At 45.6% G+C, this 19,706-nt stretch overlaps 1 protein-coding gene and 1 long non-coding RNA gene across 2 annotated transcripts in view; both read right to left on the reverse strand.

Moving 5' to 3' along the window:
* The window catches only part of mapkbp1 (mitogen-activated protein kinase binding protein 1), a 54,590-nt gene extending 50,963 nt beyond the window's left edge, over nucleotides 1-3,627 (reverse strand). Inside the window, exon 1 of the mRNA XM_055160583.1 lies at nucleotides 3,220-3,627. Within this exon, the coding sequence (XP_055016558.1) occupies nucleotides 3,220-3,342 (123 nt within the window). The 5' untranslated portion in view covers nucleotides 3,343-3,627. The remainder of the gene's footprint in view (nucleotides 1-3,219) is intronic.
* Nucleotides 3,628-14,859: 11,232 nt separating this feature from the next.
* Nucleotides 14,860-17,416, reverse strand: LOC129410642 (uncharacterized). The gene is made up of 2 exons (XR_008632955.1): nucleotides 17,068-17,416; nucleotides 14,860-15,413 (listed from the first exon to the last, which is right to left on the reverse strand). It is a non-coding gene; the product is annotated as an uncharacterized LOC129410642 (long non-coding RNA).
* Between the last annotated feature and the right edge of the window lie 2,290 nt (nucleotides 17,417-19,706).

The following is a 19,706-nucleotide window of genomic DNA, read 5'->3' on the forward strand; positions in this document are numbered from 1 at the left end:
CAAAGACACAGACACACAGAGACAGACACAGAGACACAGAGACAGAGACACAGACAGAGACACAGACACAGAGACACAGACACAGACACACAGACACAGACACAGAGACACAGACAAAGACACAGACACACAGAGACAGACACAGAGACACAGAGACAGAGACACAGACACAGAGACACAGACACAGAGACAGAGACACAGACACAGAGACACAGACACACAGAGACACAGACACAGACACACAGACACACAGACACAGAGACAGAGACACAGAGACACAGACACAGACAGAGACACAGACACAGACAGAGACAGAGACACAGAGACAGACAGAGACACAGACAGAGACACAGACACAGAGACACAGAGACACAGACACAGACACAGAGACACAGACACAGACACAGACACAGAGACACAGAGACACAGAGACACAGACACAGAGACACAAGGGGGTAGAGTGGGTTAAAAATGAAAAGTGGACTAAACTAGAACTGAACCAGAACTAAACCAGGACTTTTCGAGTCACTGAACACAGAGATTTTCATCAAACTCAAGAATCTGACAAGACTGGTTTGGTTCAAGTCCAGAATCTGTGGAGGACAGGGACTAAACCAGGACTAAACCAGGACTAAACCAGGACTAAACCAGGACTAAACAAGGACTAAACAAGGACTAAACAAGGACTAAACAAGGACTAAACCAGGACTAAACAAGGACTAAACCAGGACTAAACAAGGACTAAACAAGGACTAAACCGGAACTGAACCAGGACTAAACCAGGACTAGACCAGGACTAAACCAGGTCTGATCTTCTTGTTGCTCCTGGAGTCGTTCGACTGGTTTAACGTTTGTTTATTGTCAGACTCAACTTCAGCAGAACAAATACTGCAGTACTCACAAATACTGTAGTACTCACAAATACTGCAGTACTCACAGGTACTGTAGTACTCACAGGTACTGTAGTACTCACAGGTACTGTAGTACTCACAAATACTGCAGTACTCACAGGTACTGTAGTACTCACAGGTACTGTAGTACTCACAAATACTGCAGTACTCACAGGTACTGTAGTACTCACAGGTACTGTAGTACTCACAAATACTGTAGTACTCACAAATACTGCAGTACTCACAAATACTGCAGTACTCACAAATACTGTAGTACTCACAAATACTGTAGTACTCACAAATACTGCAGTACTCACAGGTACTGTAGTACTCACAGGTACTGTAGTACTCACAAATACTGCAGTACTCACAGGTACTGTAGTACTCACAGGTACTGTAGTACTCACAAATACTGTAGTACTCACAAATACTGCAGTACTCACAAATACTGCAGTACTCACAAATACTGTAGTACTCACAAATACTGTAGTACTCACAAATACTGCAGTACTCACAAATATTGTAGTACTCACAAATACTGCAGTACTCACAAATACTGTAGTACTCACAAATACTGCAGTACTCACAAATACTGCAGTACTCATACATACTGTAGTACTCACAAATACTGCAGTACTCACAAATACTGTAGTACTCACAAATACTGCAGTACTCACAAATACTGTAGTACTCACAAATACTGCAGTACTCACAAATACTGTAGTACTCACAAATACTGCAGTACTCACAAATACTGCAGTACTCACAAATACTGCAGTACTCACAAATACTGTAGTACTCACAAATACTGTAGTACTCACAAATACTGCAGTACTCGCAAATACTGCAGTACTCGCAAATACTGTAGTACTCCCAAATACTGTAGTACTCACAAATACTGTAGTACTCACAAATACTGTAGTACTCACAAATACTGTAGTACTCATACATACTGTAGTACTCATACATACTGTAGTACTCACAGGTACTGTAGTACTCACAGGTATTGTAGTACTCACAAATACTGTAGTACTCACAAATACTGTAGTACTCACAGGTACTGTAGTACTCACAAATACTGTAGTAGTACTCACAAATACTGCAGTACTGTAGTACTCACAAATACTGTAGTACTAGTACTCACAAATACTGTGTATACTCACACAAATACTGCAGTACTCACAAATACTGCAGTACTCACAGGTACTGTAGTACTCACACGTACTGTAGTACTCACATACAAGTACTGTAAAAGATCACATACACACATACTGCAGTATAAATAATACTTCAACAGTGACATTTACTGAACAGGATCCAAGACACAAAACAAACAGTACTACAACTATAGTACTACAGTACTACAACACTACAACTACTACAGTACTACAACTACTACAGTACTACAACTACTACAGTACTACAGTACTACAACTACAGTACTACAGTACTACAACTACAGTACTACAACTACTACAGTACTACAACTACTACAGTACTACAGTACTACAACTACAGTACTACAACTACTACAGTACTACAGTACTACAACTACAGTACTACAACTACAGTACTACAGCTACTACAGTACTACAACTACTACAGTACTACAACTACTACAGGACTACAGTACTACAACTACAGTACTACAACTACTACAGTACTACAACTACAGTACTACAACTACTACAGTACTACAACAACTACAGTACTACAACAACTACAGTACTACAACTACAATTACAGACCAGAGACCAGAGACCAGAGACTGGAGCAGAGTCCCAGACCTGGTTTAGACCCTGAGGTCTCAGATCATGATGTTCTGGTGCTGTTGGACTCCTGAGGCGCAGATGTTTCTGGTTTGACGTTGGGTCCAAACACAAAACACTTTTTATTCAAACATCTGCACTTTCAGTTTTTAGTCCCAGAAAAAGTTTTAGTTTTAGTTTTTAGATCAAATCTGAGACGCTGACGGTTCGTTTACTGAGATGTTCCACTTTTATGGACCTCATGAAGGTCTCACACCTGTGGGATTCTCACCAGGACTAAACCAGAACTAAACCAGGACTAAACCAGGACTGAACCAGGACTAAACCAGGACTGAACCAGGACTGAACCAGGACTGAACCAGGACTAAACCAGGACTAAACCAGGACTAAAATAGGACTAAACCAGGACTAAACCAGGACTGAACTCCGGTTCAGTCTCAGGCCTCTAACCACGTGACCCAAAGAATGACCATTAAATGTCCAGTCCGTGCAGCAGGCGCGTGCGTGTGCATGTGTATGTGTATGTGCGTGCACGTGCGTGCACGTGCGCGTGTGTGTACCTTGGTGGTGAGATGCTCCGGGTGTCGCGCGCGCCTCTTCAGTTTGATGGAGTTGGACTTGAGCAGAGACCGGAGCCGACTGCGGATGGTCCCGGTCCCGGTCCCGGTCCCGTCCGCGGCCATGTGCGCGCCCAACCCGGGGACAGGCTCCTGAGAGCGGCTGCGGTCTGCTCCTGTGCCCGGGGACGGGGCTCTGTGCTCGGTCAGTGTGTGCGGGTCTCCCCGCTGCGGCCGCGGAGCTGCGGCGCTGGGTCCATGATGTGTCCGGGCCTCGGGGCGCCTCTCCCGGCTCAGGGCCTGCGCTAGTCCCGGTGATGACTTGGTCCTGGACCTGGTCTGGTCCTGGTTTGGTCCTGGTTTGGTCCTGGTCTGGTCCTGGTTTGGTCTGGACTCACGCGCACTGACAGACCGGTGTAAACGCTGCAGCAGCTGACGCGCACTTCCGCCAAACCCTTTCACAACAAAAGAGTCAAATAAAACGAACCCGCCCCCGCGAGACCGCGAGACCGCGCTCTGAGGTCTGGTCCTGGAACTGGTCCTGGATCTGGTCCTGGATCTGGTCCTGGATCTGGTCCTGGATCTGGTCCTGGTCTTGGTCCGGATTTGAGTTCAGGAGTGAAACGGTAGAAAAACGTTCAGTGCAAAGTTTGGTTCAAACTTGGTGCGTGATTTAAAATTTTAATCAAAACTCGTCAGTTCAGATTCAACAAACTCCAGGACGAAACAAAGACTCCAGGACTCAGACTCCAGGACTCACACTCCAGGACTCAGACTCCAGGACTCACACTCCAGGACTCAGACTCCAGGACTCAGACTCCAGGACTCAGACTCCAGGACTCAGACTCAGACTCACACTCAGGACTCACACTCCAGGACTCACTCCAGGACTCAACTCCAGGACTCAGGACTCCAGGACTCACACTCCAGGACTCACACTCCAGGACTCCAGACTCCAGGGACTCAGGACTCCAGACTCAGACTCCAGGACTCCAGGACTCACACTCCAGGACTCACACTCCAGGACTCACACTCCAGGACTCCAGGACTCAGACTCCAGGACTCACACTCCAGGACTCACACTCCAGGACTCAGACTCCAGGACTCAGACTCCAGGACTCAGACTCCAGGACTCACTTCAGGACTCACACTCCAGGAGGTCCAGGACTCACACTCCAGGACTCACACTCCAGGACTCAGACTCCAGGACTCACACTCCAGGACTCACACTCCAGGACTCACACTCCAGGACTCACACTCCAGGACTCACACTCAGGACTCACTCAGGACTCCAGACTCCAGGACTCAGGACTCCAGGACTCCAGGACTCACACTCCAGGACTCACACTCCAGGACTCCAGACTCCAGGACTCAGACTCAGACTCACTCACACTCCAGGACTCACACTCCAGGACTCCAGGACTCACACTCCAGGACTCACACTCCAGGACTCACACTCCAGGACTCAGACTCCAGGACTCAGACTCCAGGACTCACACTCCAGGACTCACACTCCAGGACTCACACTCCAGGACTCACACTCCAGGACTCACACTCCAGGACTCAGACTCCAGGACTCACACTCCAGGACTCAGACTCCAGGACTCCAGGACTCAGGACTCCAGGACTCACACTCCAGGACTCACACTCCAGGACTCCAGACTCAGACTCCAGGACTCCAGGACTCCAGGACTCACACTCCAGACTCAGACTCCAGGACTCACACTCCAGACTCAGACTCCACTCACTCCAGGACTCACACTCCAGGACTCCAGGACTCCAGGACTCACACTCCAGGACTCAGACTCAGACTCACACTCCAGGACTCAGACTCCAGGACTCAGACTCCAGGACTCACACTCCAGGACTCACACTCCAGGACTCAGACTCCAGGACTCAGACTCCAGGACTCACACTCCAGGACTCAGACTCCAGGACTCAGACTCCAGGACTCAGACTCCAGGACTCACACTCCAGGACTCAGACTCCAGGACTCAGACTCCAGGACTCAGACTCCAGGACTCAGACTCCAGGACTCAGACTCCAGGACTCACACTCCAGGACTCAGGACTCCAGGACTCAGGACTCCAGGACTCACTCCAGGACTCAGACTCCAGGACTCCAGGACACTCCAGGACTCACACTCCAGGACTCACACTCCAGGACTCACACTCCAGGACGACTCACACTCCAGGACTCAGACTCCAGGACTCAGACTCCAGGACTCAGACTCCAGGACTCACACTCCAGGACTCAGACTCCAGGACTCAGACTCCAGGACTCACACTCCAGGACTCACACTCCAGGACTCAGACTCCAGGACTCACACTCCAGGACTCAGACTCCAGGACTCAGACTCCAGGACTCAGACTCCAGGACTCACACTCCAGGACTCACACTCCAGGACTCAGGACTCACCAGGACTCACACTCCAGGACTCCAGGACTCCAGGACTCAGACTCCAGGACTCCAGGACTCACACTCAGACTCCAGGACTCACACTCCAGGACTCCAGACTCCAGGACTCAGACTCCAGGACTCAGACTCCAGGACTCAGACTCCAGGACTCAGACTCCAGGACTCACACTCCAGGACTCACTCCAGGACTCTCCAGGACTCCAGGACTCCAGGACTCACACTCCAGGACTCACACTCCAGGACTCAGGACTCAGGACTTCACACTCCAGGACTCAGACTCCAGGACTCCAGGACTCCAGGACTCACAGACTCCAGGACTCAGACTCCAGGACTCACACTCCAGGTCAGACTCACTCACTCTCAGACTCAGGACTCACACTCCAGGACTCAGGACTCACTCCAGGACTCCAGGACTCCAGGACTCAGACTCCAGGACTCACACTCCAGGACTCCAGACTCCAGACTCCAGACTCAGACTCAGGACTCCAGGACTCAGGACTCAGGACTCCAGGACTCCAGGACTCAGACTCCAGGACTCCAGGACTCACACTCCAGGACTCAGACTCCAGGACTCACTCCAGGACTCACTCCAGGACTCACAGACTCCAGGACTCACACTCCAGGACTCCAGGACTCCAGGACTCAGGACTCCAGGGACTCCAGGACTCCAGGACACTCCAGGACTCAGACTCCAGGACTCCAGGACTCCAGACTCAGACTCCAGATCAGACTCCAGGACTCAGACTCCAGGACTCACACTCCAGGACTCCAGGACTCCAGGACTCCAGGACTCACACTCCAGGACTCAGACTCCAGACTCCACTCCAGGACTCAGACTCCAGGACTCCAGACTCCAGGACTCACTCCAGGACTCCAGGACTCACACTCCAGGACTCCAGGACTCAGACTCCAGGACTCACACTCCAGGACTCAGACTCCAGGACTCAGACTCCAGGACTCAGGACTCCAGGACTCAGACTCCAGGACTCAGGACTCAACTCAGGACTCCAGGACTCACACTCCAGGACTCCAGGACTCCAGGACTCACACTCCAGGACTCAGACTCCAGACTCCCTCACACCAGTCCTCTGACTGGAGGTCAGCCACTGTGTAACCAGGAGCACTCCATCGTGAGTCTCAGGCGAGTCTCCAGTGACTCACAGCTCGATCCAGAGACTCGACAGAGAAAAGAAACTCCAGGACAGACTCACAACACAACAACACAACACAACACACATAAACACACACACAACCACAACACACACAAACACACACAACAACACAACAACACACACACACACAACAACACACACAACAACACAACACACACAACACAACACAAAACAACACACACACACACACACATACACACACAACAACAACAACACACAACACAACAATACACACAACACACAACACTACACAACACACACAACAACAAAAACACACACAAACACACACAACAACAACAACAGGACTCACAACACACAACACAACTTACAACAGGACACAACTCAGACAACAACAACACTCACTCCAGGACTCACACAACAGACACACCACTCACACTAGGATAACACACAACAACACACAACAACACACACAAACAACACACAACAACCAACAACACACACACACAACAATAACAACAACAAACAACAACAAACACAACACAACAACAACACAACAACACAACACAACAACACAGTGTGTGTATTTGTTGTGTGTTGTGTGTATGTTGTTGTGTGTGTTGTTGTGTTGTGTGTTGTGTATTATGTTGTTGTGGTGTGTTGTGTGTTATGTTGTGTTGTGTGTATGTGTGTGTTGTTGTGTGTGTTGTGTGTGTGTGTATTATGTGTGTGTGTTGTTGTGTGTGTGTGTGTTGTATTATGTGTGTGTGTGTATTATGTTGTGTGTTGTGTGTATTATGTGTTGTGTGTATTATTGTTGTTGTGTGTGTATTATGTTGTGTTGTGTGTATTATGTTGTGTGTGTTGTGTGTTGTGTGTATTATGTGTGTGTTGTGTGTATTAGTGTTGTGTGTATTATGTTGTGTGTTGTGTGTGTTGTGTGTATTATGTTGTGTGTATTATGTTGTGTGTGTTGTGTGTATTATGTTGTGTGTTGTGTGTATTATGTTGTGTGTTGTGTGTATTATGTTGTGTGTTGTTGTTGTTGTGTGTTGTGTGTATTATGTTGTGTGTTGTGTGTATTGTGTTGTGTTGTGTTGTTGTGTGTGTTGTGTGTATTATGTGTGTGTGTGTGTATTATGTTGTGTGTTGTGTGTATTATGTTGTGTTGTGTGTATGTGTGTAGTGTTGTGTGTATGTTGTTGTGTGTATTATGTTGTGTGTGTTGTGTGTTGTGTGTATGTTGTGTGTTGTGTGTATTAGTGTGTGTGTGTGTGTGTGTGTGTATTATGTGTGTGTTGTGTGTATTATGTGTGTGTGTTGTGTGTGTATTGTGTGTTGTTGTATGTTGTGTGTTGTTTGTGTATTGTGTGTGTGTATTATGTTGTGTGTTGTGTGTATTATGTTGTGTGTTGTGTGTATTATGTTTGTGTGTATTGTGTTGTTGTTGTTGTGTGTATTATGTTGTGTGTGTTGTGTAGTGTTGTGTGTATTATGTGTGTTTGTGTATTATGTTGTGTGTGTTGTGTGTATTATGTTGTGTGTTGTGTGTGTGTGTGTATTATGTTGTGTGTTGTGTGTATGTTGTGTGTTGTTGTGTGTTGTGTGTATTATGTTGTGTGTATTATGTGTGTGTTGTGTGTGTTGTGTGTGTTGTGTGTATTATGTTGTGTGTTGTGTGTATTATGTTGTGGTGTTGTGTGTATTATGTTGTGTGTTGTGTTGTTGTTGTGTTGTTGTGTGTATTATGTTGTGTGTTGTGTGTATTATGTTGTGTGTTGTGTGTATTGTGTGTTGTGTTGTGTTGTGTGTTGTGTGTGTATTATTGTGTGTGTGTTGTGTGTATTATTGTGTGTTGTGTGTGTTGTTGTGTATGTTGTGTGTTGTGTGTTATGTGTGTGTTGTTGTGTGTATTATGTGTGTGTATTATGTTGTGTGTATTATGTTGTGTTGTGTGTATTATGTTGTGTGTTGTGTGTATTATGTTGTGTGTTGTGTGTATTATGTTGTGTGTTGTGTGTATGTATGTGTGTGTTGTGTAGTGTGTGTGTATTGTGTATTTGTGTGTATTAGTGTGTGTGTGTTGTGTGTATTATGTTGTGTGTTGTGTGTATTATGTTGTGTGTGTGTGTGTTGTGTGTATTATGTTGTGTGTTTGTGTGTGTGTATTATGTTGTGTGTTGTGTGTATTTGTTGTAGTGTTGTGTGTATTAGTGTTTGTGTGTTGTGTGTATTATTATGTTGTGTTTGTGTGTATGTTGTGTGTGTGTGTGTGTTGTGTGTGTTGTGTGTGTATTATGTGTGTGTGTGTGTGTATTAGTGTTGTGTGTATTATGTTGTGTGTATTATGTTGTGTGTTGTGTGTATTATGTTGTGTGTGTTGTGTGTATTATGTTGTGTGTATTATGTTGTGTGTTTGTGTTGTTGTGTTGTGTGTATTATGTTGTGTGTATTATGTGTTGTGTGTATTATGTGTGTGTTGTTGTTGTTGTGTTGTGTGTATTATGTTGTGTGTATTATGTTGTGTGTTGTGTGTATTATGTTGTGTAGTGTTGTGTGTGTTGTGTTGTGTGTTGTGTGTATTATGTTGTGTGTGTGTGTATTATGTTGTGTTGTGTGTGTTTGTTGTTGTGTGTGTTTGTGTATTATGTGTGTGTTGTGTGTATTAGTGTGTGTGTGTTGTGTGTATTATGTTGTGTGTTGTTGTGTAGTGTTGTGTGTATTATGTTGTGTGTATTAGTGTGTTGTTGTGTAGTGTTGTGTGTATTATGTTGTGTGCGGTGCGCGGTCATAAATGTGAGTGGTGGGGGATTTGTGTTTTATTGTGTTTTATTGTGAAAGGGCGTGCGTGTGTTCCCGGTGTGTTTCCGCTCTCACAGCGCCCCCTGTCGTCCCTCTGCGGCTTTTGCACAATCAGCGTTTTTCACACAAAGAGCCGCCGCGCCGTGACGTCATCACGTTCACCTTTAATTACGTCCAAAACTCATTAGTGACGCCGCGTTTGAGGCGCGCGCGCGTCTGCGTCACTTTTAAAAAAAAAGTTTCAAGTTTTATTTAAAACACAAAAATACAAATAAAAATCACACCGACAGTTTGAGTCGAGGCTCGCGCGCGTCTGTTCCCATGGAAACGGGTCAGATCTGTGGAGATGTCGCCGGGTTCAGCGCGAGGACGAGAGATTGAAGTTTAATGTGACACTGCGGAACATTCAAGGCAAAACAATCTCCACTCCACACACTGTTTTTAAAACTTTTCCATGACTTTTTAATGATCTAAAGTGAATTTTCCAGGACTTTCCAGCACCTGCAGATGTAAAACTGATCAGAGTTTTAGTGTAAATCTGAAATGTTTAACTCTTTCCTCTCAACTTACGGTTCACTCACTAAAACTCCAGGACTTTTACTAAACTTTCATTGAATTTACACAGATCCATGACTTTTCCAGGATTTCCATGACCGTGGGAACCGTGTCCATGGAAACGAACAAAGGGCAAAACTCCACCACTAAAGTTACACAGTGCACTTTTTTTTTTAAACTTTATTTAAAGATTTTCTTTTTTTTTCAGATTTTCATTTTCCTGTTTTATATTTTATTTCTTATTTTTCCGAACAAACGAACCTCAAGGACCTGGAAAAATAAAACAAGCAAAATAAAAAAAATAATAAATAAGTAAAATAAATCAAAGTTTCCTCTTATGTCTCAGGTGAAGCTCCACACCTGGACTCACAGCGCCCCCGCCTGTCCAGTGTGTGCACGCGCAGGAGCAGACAGGTGCAGACAGGTGCAGACACACACCTCTGCTCCTGTCGCTCCTGTCGCTCCTGTCGCTCTCGACTCGTGTGTCTGGGGGTTTTATTCTGACAAAAACAAAACTACAAGAACAATTTTGATTATTGTGTGTGTTCCTCCTGTGTCTGTGTCTGTGTCTGTGTCTGTGTCTGTGTGTGTGTGTGTGTGTGTGTGTCTGTGTGTGTGTGTCTGTGTCTGTGTGTGTGTGTTCTGTCTGTGTGTGTGTGTTCTGTCTGTGTCTGTCTGTGTGTGTGTGTTCTGTCTGTGTGTGTGTGTTCTGTCTGTGTCTGTCTGTGTGTGTGTGTTCTGTCTGTGTCTGTGTGTGTGTTCTGTCTGTGTGTGTGTGTTCTGTCTGTCTGTGTCTGTGTCTGTGTCTGTGTGAAAGTTCTGGACTGTATTAATGCTGTTTTTAGTTTGTTTTAATTAATATTTAGTTTTTTATATTTACACTGAGTCGTGACTGAAACTGTAAATTTAAACTTTTCTGTTTCAGTTTTTTTCTTGTTTTCTGTCGTTGTTTAAACAGGTTTGATGTTATTTTTATTCAACTCTTTTAGTCCTGATCTGTGGGACTGTGGCTCCATGTTTTGTTTAGTTTTGTTTTTTGCTGCAAAATGACCCAAAAAAACTACAACAACTAAGACTGAAAGACTGAGTTAATTTAATTTAATTTAATTTATTTTCTGTAGAACCTGTGATAAAAGTCGACTGGGTGGAATCGTCAGGTGGAATTAAACTACGTCTGTGTTCAGATGCTCCTGAAGTGACTCAGATCCAGATGTTTTGTCTCTATGTTCCTGTATTTGATCTTTTAATGACGTCTGAACCACACAGATGTGATGTTTTCACATGTGACCAGGACACTTGGATCTGTGCTCCTGAAACTGATCCATATCTGATCTTTAACATGTGACTTGAGTGTGAACAGTCAGGTCACATTCATCCACCTACACGTCATCAACAAGACACAAACGTCACTATTCTGCACTGAAGTAGAGAAAACTGTTCATGATCCATGTGACTGAAGTGAAGCACATCTCCACTCAAAAAACCACCAGGTTTTTGGTGGTCTCCTTCTCCTTCTCAATCTCCTCCTTAAGTCAACAGGTTCATGAACATGTTGTGGCTCCGGTACGAGAGGAACTTTAGTGACGTTTGTGTCTTGTTGATGACGTGTAGGTGGATGAATGTGACCTGACTGTTCACACTCAAGTCACATGTTAAAGATCAGATATGGATCAGTTTCAGGAGCACAGATCCAAGTGTCCTGGTCACATGTGAAAACATCACATCTGTGTGGTTCAGACATGAAAAGATCAAATACAGGAACATAGAGACAAAAAATCAGATCTGAGTCACTTCAGGTGCATCTGAACACAGACTTGTGTTCAGTCAGTGTTTGTGATTTTATGATGAAGAGGAAGAGGAAGAGGAAAAGTCGTCTGTGCAAATAAACAAATAAATAAATGAAGATTAAACCAAGTGTGAAAATCAACATGAAGCAAAAAAAAAAAAACACCAACAGAAACTCGTCTGGTTCTGACACGAGAGAAAATGAACAATGTTTCTCTCTTTTCAGTTTTATTTCTCTCACACGTCCAAACCCCCGAGTCTTTTGGAAATTCAGTTACAGTTACTGTTTCAGTGAGTGGGAATTGGATTACAGTTACTTTGCTCAAATAGAGGGATTAAACAGAGGGATTTGACTGTTTTCACATTTTGGGTTAAATCCATTTTTTCCCCCCCCAGTAATTCCACTCAAACTAAACCAGGACTAAACCAGGACTAAACCAGGACTAAACCAGGACTAAACCAGGTCTAAACCAGGTCTAAACCAGGACTAAACCAGGACTACTAAACCAGGACTAAAACCAGGACTAAACCCTAAACCAGGACTAAACCAGGTCTAAACCAGGACTAAACCAGGACTAAACCAGGTCTAAACCAGGACTAAACCAGGACTAAACCAGGTCTAAACCAGGTCTAAACCAGGACTAAACCAGGTCTAAACCAGGACTAAACCAGGACTAAACCAGGACTAAACCAGGTCTAAACCAGGACTAAACCAGGACTAAATCCTGCTGTGTGGACGTGTTTCATCTTTTTCTATCAATAATATTTTTAATTTGGTTAAATAAAGTTTGGACTTTTTATTTTCTTTTATCAGACAAAACTTCTTATGTGAAGATTTCCTCGTCTTTGTTTCTTTACAGCAAATCAAGTAATCCAAAGTAATCAGATTACATTACTCACTTTAAGTAACTTTATGGATTCCGTTACAAACTACATTTTGGTGTGAGTAATCTGTAATCTGTAATCTGTAGGGGATTACATTTGAAAAGTAAACTTCCCAACTCTGTCTGTAGATGATTTTCACATGGACCTGAGGATGAAAACTCTTCACGCTGCTGTGAACTTGACATATTTAATGTTCATTATTCTGTGTTGTTCCTTTATAAATAAATCACAAATCAATTTCAATCTATTGAATCTGAAGATGTTTTGTGTTTCAGTCGTTTGTTTCTGAGCTCTGCCACTTTCATCTACACGAGTGAAGAAAGTTGGTGGTTCAGTGGGAGTTTGTCGTGGTTCAGTGGGAGTTTGTGGTGGTTCAGTGGGAGTTTGTGTCGTGGTTCAGTGGGAGTTTGTGGTGGTGGTTCAGTGGGAGTTTGTGGTGGTTCAGTGGGAGTTTGTGTCGTGGTTCAGTGGGAGTTTGTGTCGTGGTTCAGTGGGAGTTTGTGTCGTGGTTCAGTGGGAGTTTGTGTCGTGGTTCAGTGGGAGTTTGTGGTGGTTCAGTGGGAGTTGGGAGTTTGTGTCGTGGTTCAGTGGGAGTTTGTGTCGTGGTTCAGTGGGAGTTTGTGGTGGTTCAGTGGGAGTTTGGGAGTTTGTGGTGGTTCAGTGGGAGTTTCAGTGTGTGGTTCAGTGGGAGTTTGTGGTGGTTCAGTGGGAGTTTGTGGTGGTTCAGTGGGAGTTTGTGGTGGTTCAGTGGGAGTTTGTGTCGTGGTTCAGTGGGAGTTTGTGTCGTGGTTCAGTGGGAGTTTGTGGTGGTTCAGTGGGAGTTTGTGGTGGTTCAGTGGGAGTTTGTGTCGTGGTTCAGTGGGAGTTTGTGTCGTGGTTCAGTGGGAGTTTGTGTCGTGGTTCAGTGGGAGTTTGTGGTGGTTCAGTGGGAGTTTGTGGTGGTTCAGTGGGAGTTTGTGGTGGTTCAGTGGGAGTTTGTGGTGGTTCAGTGGGAGTTTGTGGTGGTTCAGTGGGAGTTTGTGTCGTGGTTCAGTGGGAGTTTGTGGTTCGTGGTTCAGTGGGAGTTTGTGTGGTTCAGTGGGAGTTTGTGGTGGTTCAGTGGGAGTTTGTTTGTGTCGTGGTTCAGTGTGGAGTTTGTGGTGGTGTTCAGTGGAGTTTGTGGTGGTTCGTGGTAGTTTGTGTTCGTGGTTCAGTGGGAGTTTGGGAGTTTGTCGTGGTTCAGTGGGAGTTTGTGTGGTCAGTGGGAGTTTGTGGTGGTTCAGTGGGAGTTTGTGGTGGTTCAGTGGGAGTTTGGTGGTTCAGTGGGAGTTGTGTGGTTCAGTTGGGAGTTGTGTGTGGTTCAGTGGGAGTTTGTGGTGGTTCAGTGGGAGTTGGAGTTTGTGTCGTGGTTCAGTGGGAGTTTGTGGTGGTTCAGTGGGAGTTTGGGAGTTTGTGTCGTGGTTCAGTGGGAGTTTGTGGTGGTTCAGTGGGAGTTTGTGGTGGTTCAGTGGTAGTTTGTGTCGTGATTCAGTGGGAGTTTGGGAGTTTGCGTCGTGGTTCAGTGGGAGTTTTTGGTGGTTCAGTGGTAGTTTGTGTCGTGATTCAGTGGGAGTTTGTGTCGTGGTTCAGTGGGAGTTTTGTGGTGGTTCAGTGGGAGTTTGTGTTGTGGTGTTTCAGGTTCAGGTTTGGTTTTTAGACACTTTTTGTTCATGTTTGATTCGAGTTTGTAAATGTGCAGAGGCTCAGAGTCTCTGCAAAACCCGAGACAGAATCCAACTGGAAATGTGATGAAGGTGAAAAACCCTCTTGATTCACTCTGAAGTTGTTTTGTGTAAAGTTCCAGAAGAAGTGAGATTAAAGTAGAGCTTCTCAAACTGTGGGTCAGGGTCCAGTAAAAGGACACAGAGAGTTTCAGAGAGGAACAGTTTGGATTATTTTAAACCTACATGAAGATGAATCAGATCAAATGGAGACAGATTTATAAAAACACTGATATAAATGTGACAAAAAATCTGTAAAATACAAAGAAATGTAGGAAATGACAGAGTTGGTCTTGATTTGGTCTTGGTTTTGTCTCAGTCTTGTCCTGGTCTCGGTCTTGTCCTAGTCTTGGTTTTGTCTCGGTCTTGTCCTGGTCTCAGTTTTGTCTCGGTCTTGTCCTGGTCTTGGTTTTGTCTCGGTCTTGTCCTGGTCTCGGTCTTGTCCTGGTCTTGGTTTTGTCTCGGTCTTGTCTCGGTCTTGTCCTGGTCTCAGTTTTGTCTCGGTCTTGTCCTGGTCTTGGTTTTGTCTCGGTCTTGTCCTGGTCTTGGTTTTATCTCGGTCTTGTCCTGGTTTCGGTCTTGTCCTGGTCTTGGTCTTGTCCTGGTCTTGATTCGTGTTCTTGACTGGAGGATAAATTGTCGTGTGGATTTGTGCTTCTTTAGTCGGAGAACACGACTGTTCACATGACCCACGCACACACTAATGACCCACGCACACACTGACCCACGCACACACACACACACTCACACTAACGAGTTTCGAATTTGCCTGAACTCGAGTGTAAAGTCTGATCCTCGTGTGAAACATCAAACCCACGACTCTGATCCAAACAAACTGGTCACGTTGTGGGGCTCTGGGTTTGGGTTTATTCAATCTCTACAACTGGAAACAGAAAAACGTGACGTCGGGTTATAAAGTAAAATAATGGAATATATATAATATATATATATATATATATATATATATGTATATTTTGTATATTTTTGTGAGGCGAGTCCCTGAGTTGGGTGTCGTCGTTTCCCTGGAGTTTCCTGCTCTGATCCTGAGGAGGAGGAGCAGCTCTCGTCTAACGTCTCTTATGTTTTTACACTGAACATTTCTCTGATTTGACCCTGAGTGTCAAACTTCTCTCAGGTTCTTCGTGTTGTTTTCAGTTTTCTGATCGACTCTCTCGTTCTGAGACGTTTGATTCTCGTCTAGAGGAAGTTTATTTGAAGAGAAACTCGTCCAGTGAAATGATCTTTCTGCGTGGACACATCATTTCAACACTTTAACTCATTTTTTGATCGATTTAAGTGTTTTTGTTTTATATTTTGTGCTTAAAGTTGCAGTATGAAACTTTTCTCATCACTTTGTCTCCATGTTATTGATGTTTCTGAAACAAACGGAGAAACCGACAGACCAAAGGAGCGAACACACGGTCAAACAGCTCCAGGAAAAACACCAGATCTGAGTGTAAAGCTGCACTGTGGGACATGTCCACAGACGCAGGTGCAGATCCTCCACCAGGAAAGTGACGCAGTGCAGCTTTAAACTCAACTGAAGGTTCAGTAATGTTTGTGTTTTTAAGTGAATCACAGAAGAAATAAAACAACAGAACGAAGCTGGATTCAGCTGTTGTGTGATTTTCTGTTCCAGTGGGATCATGTTCACGTTAGAGACTGAAATCTTAAACATGTTTGTAGAGCTCGAAACTCGAACTCGAAAGAATACGACCCAGCAGAGACACGAGGGGAGGGCATCTGACGCACAGGGACGTTTCAGAACATGTTTGGAGATGTAAACTACAGGGTTAACGGCTTTTCCGCAGAAGAAACCCCCCAGACGCACGGCTGATAAAACGATCTCACCGTCTCTAAATGAAACTCAAAAGTAAAAGAGACGTGTGGAAGTGTCAGAGAAATGTTGTTTTTGTTTGGTTCATGTTGTGGTAGATTCAGCTGTTTCGGGGCAGAGGAGCAGTGACGTAAATGAGAAAACTTTAAATAAAACTCTTAATAAAAATACCTGAGTGTTTGTGTCCGGGCGACAGAAAAACCTCTTCCTCCTGAAACTCAAACACTGCAAAAAAACTTCAGATATAAACACTTAAACCGATCAGAAAATGACTTAAACTAGTGACATGATCTCGCTGCACGGAGAGATAATTTTATCTTCAAATAAACGACTCCAGACGAGAATGAAGCGTCTCAGAAGTGTTTCATAAAATTGAAAACATGAAGAACCTGAGAGGAGCTTTAAAATCTAGGCCTGATCAGAGAAATGTGCGGTGAAGGTGCACGCTCAGGTTCTGCTCTTACGGGTTTTTGCTGCAGATTCTCCGGAAAAATATGAAACTGATGAAGACAGTGACCTGGACCTCGAGAGAGAGAGAGAGAGAGAGAGAGAGAGAGAGAGAGAGAGAGAGAGAGAGAGAGAGAGAGAGAGAGAGAGAGAGAGAGAGAGAGAGAGACGACCTCCAGAGCCTCCACAGGGGCTTTTCAGACTGTGATGATGATGATTTTGTGAGTGTGTGTGAGTGTGTGTGTGATCTCACTGTGCTTCTGAACCAGACTCGTGAGCTGCTCCGTCTGTGAGCGATGACCTGACTGGACCTGACTGGAGAATGTGACGGTCGACTTGTGTATGTTTCATTTTAAAGTGCGGTGCTTCGTCTGTGGGGTGAAGGTTCTGAGGTCAGTTTAGTTTTGACTTGTTTCTCACACGGACACAGAAGAAACTAGAGCTGTTCAAACCGCACGAGCACGAAGGAGGATCCAGAAAAATGTGCAGGTCACAGGTCACACGGAGGGAAACGTGGAAACTCTCAGCTCCATCAGAACATCTCCTAAAAATATTTGTTTGTGTTTGTGAATCAAAAGATGTGACATCATTTCACAGGTAAATCATTTTGTCGATTCTTGATGAAATCACCTCAAATTTTCACAGAATCTTTAGAAATAGATCCAAGATTTTATATTTGAGCCGTTCACTCCCAAAGAGAATCTGCTGCTCAAACTCACCCAAAACTGTGCAGCAAAACAAAACATTTGGAAAAACTAATTTGGACTTGGTACAAAACTGTGCAGAGTTCAGTGTTTCTGCAGAACTAAAGAATCTGGACCAACATCAGACGAGAAGTGAACGACTCAACCTGAAAACAGAAACAATATAAAACATCACATATAAAATCTTCATCTGTTTCTAAACATTCTGTGAAAATCTGAGGTTATTTCAACAAGAACTGACAAAGTTATTGACCTGCAAAATGATGTCAAATGTTTTGGGACATTCTGGACTTTTGTTCAGTTTTCCTGGTTTGTTTCTCTCTTTATATAAACTCATGTGACACAAGTTCTACAAAAGAACTGTTCTAGATAGAAAAACTGAAATGTTAAAACTATGAAAACATCGAGGTCGTGACCCGTCCCTCCGTCTCACCTGCTCAGCCCAAACCCCCCCCCACAGGTTGAACAGGAGCCGCTCGCTGTGTTTACACTCGTGTGTTCACATTTGGACAGTTTGGCTCCAGCGCAGAGACCAGAACTTCAAAATAAAAACTGAGACATTCTGTTTTTTGGTGGTTGTTAATAATAAAACTGTGAAATGAGTGCGGAATTAAGCAGAGACAATTCACGACGAACACGAGTCACTATAGTCCCTTTTCTTTGTGTTTTGGTCGTTTTTAAGCAGATTTTCTGTATTTTACCAAAACAAATGACCTCTGTTTACTGTTGCAGGATCAGATTGGACAAACAAGATTTACCTGGAATATTTCTTGTATAAAACTGGGACAAATCAATAGTTCTGTATAAATCTGTCAGGACAGAGGACACAGGGGACACAGGGACATAAACTGAGCCGTTTGGTTTCCCGGTGCCGGAGCGGAGCCACAGGAGCCGCAGCGTTCAGACTCAGAGCGGCTCAGAGGCGCGTGAGGAGAACAGAGCTGCAGACCCGCTCCACGCGCGGCTCCATGTGCGCACCTGTCCCCCGCACCACAGCGCCGAACCAGACCGAACCAGGCCGAACCAGACCAGTGTGAGCTCGATCTGATCAAACCAACACACGTCTGCGTCACAACTCACACAAACCTGCGCTAATGGTGACACAGCACGCATGCGCAACGACCCTGCGTCAATCAGACCTGTTTGCGTAAAATTCCCTGCGCCAAAGTTCAGTAAATGCGTCTTTATGTTCACGTCTGTCAGAGGCAGAACCGAGAGCGGCTCACAGACCCGCACAGACCCGCACAGACCCGCACAGACCGCGGGTTTTACGCGCTCACGTCCCGCTGTGTCTTTTCTTTGTTCCAGAAAATCGTGCGGACCGCGTTACAGCAGAAAGTACCGTAATAACACTTTATCTGTCCGCCTGTATCACTAAGGCCCCGTGTGCGAACCGAACCGAGCTCCAGAAACTCTGTCCCCGATCCACGCGTGACCCACAGACCCACAGCAGCGCCCGGCACAATGGCTCCTGTGTGTGTCCTTTTCTGAAGGTAAAACAAGACGAAGCCTCCTCTCCTCTCCTCCTCCTCTCATCCTCCTCCTCCTCTTCATCCTCCTCCTCCTCCTCCTCCTCCTCCTCTTCATCCTCCTCCTCATCCTCCTCCTCTCCTCTGCACCAAACACCGCGGACACAAACACGTTTATCTGATCTGAATAAAGATAAACTCAAACGTTTGAGCAACATCAAGAAACTCCAGAGTCTGTGACAGACTCAGAGTCAGAACCAGACACACACACACACACACACACACACACACACACACCATCAGCCCCCGGTTCCGTGAGACCGAGTTTTCCGAGCGGAACAAAACATAGATCCGAGTTTGAGGCTCAGGCCCCGGAGCCCCGGAGCCCCGCGCTCCTCCGCGCTCGGAGGAGCCTGTCCCGGCTCTGTCCGCGGCTCTGTCCGCGGCTCTGTCCGCGGCTCTGTGCGCGGCTCTGTCCGCGGCTCTGTCCGCGGCTCTGTGCGCGGCTCTGTGCGCCGCTCGGGCCGCTGCTCCTGCTCCTGCCCCGGTGTCTCTGCTCCAGGCCCCGGGTCCCGCTGCTCCGCTCCACCGGGTCTCCGCGCCGCCGCCCCCCGGTCTGAAGGCTCGGTGCCGGGGCTCGGACCGGGCCGGGACCGGGCGGCGGGTCGAACCGGACTGGACCGGACCGGACCGGGCGGAGGTTTGAACCTGGTGGCTTC

This window comes from Boleophthalmus pectinirostris, unplaced genomic scaffold, assembly GCF_026225935.1.
Source record: "Boleophthalmus pectinirostris isolate CB_2022bp ecotype Guang Dong unplaced genomic scaffold, ASM2622593v1 HiC_scaffold_10, whole genome shotgun sequence".
Classification (NCBI taxonomy): Eukaryota; Metazoa; Chordata; class Actinopteri; order Gobiiformes; family Gobiidae; genus Boleophthalmus; species Boleophthalmus pectinirostris.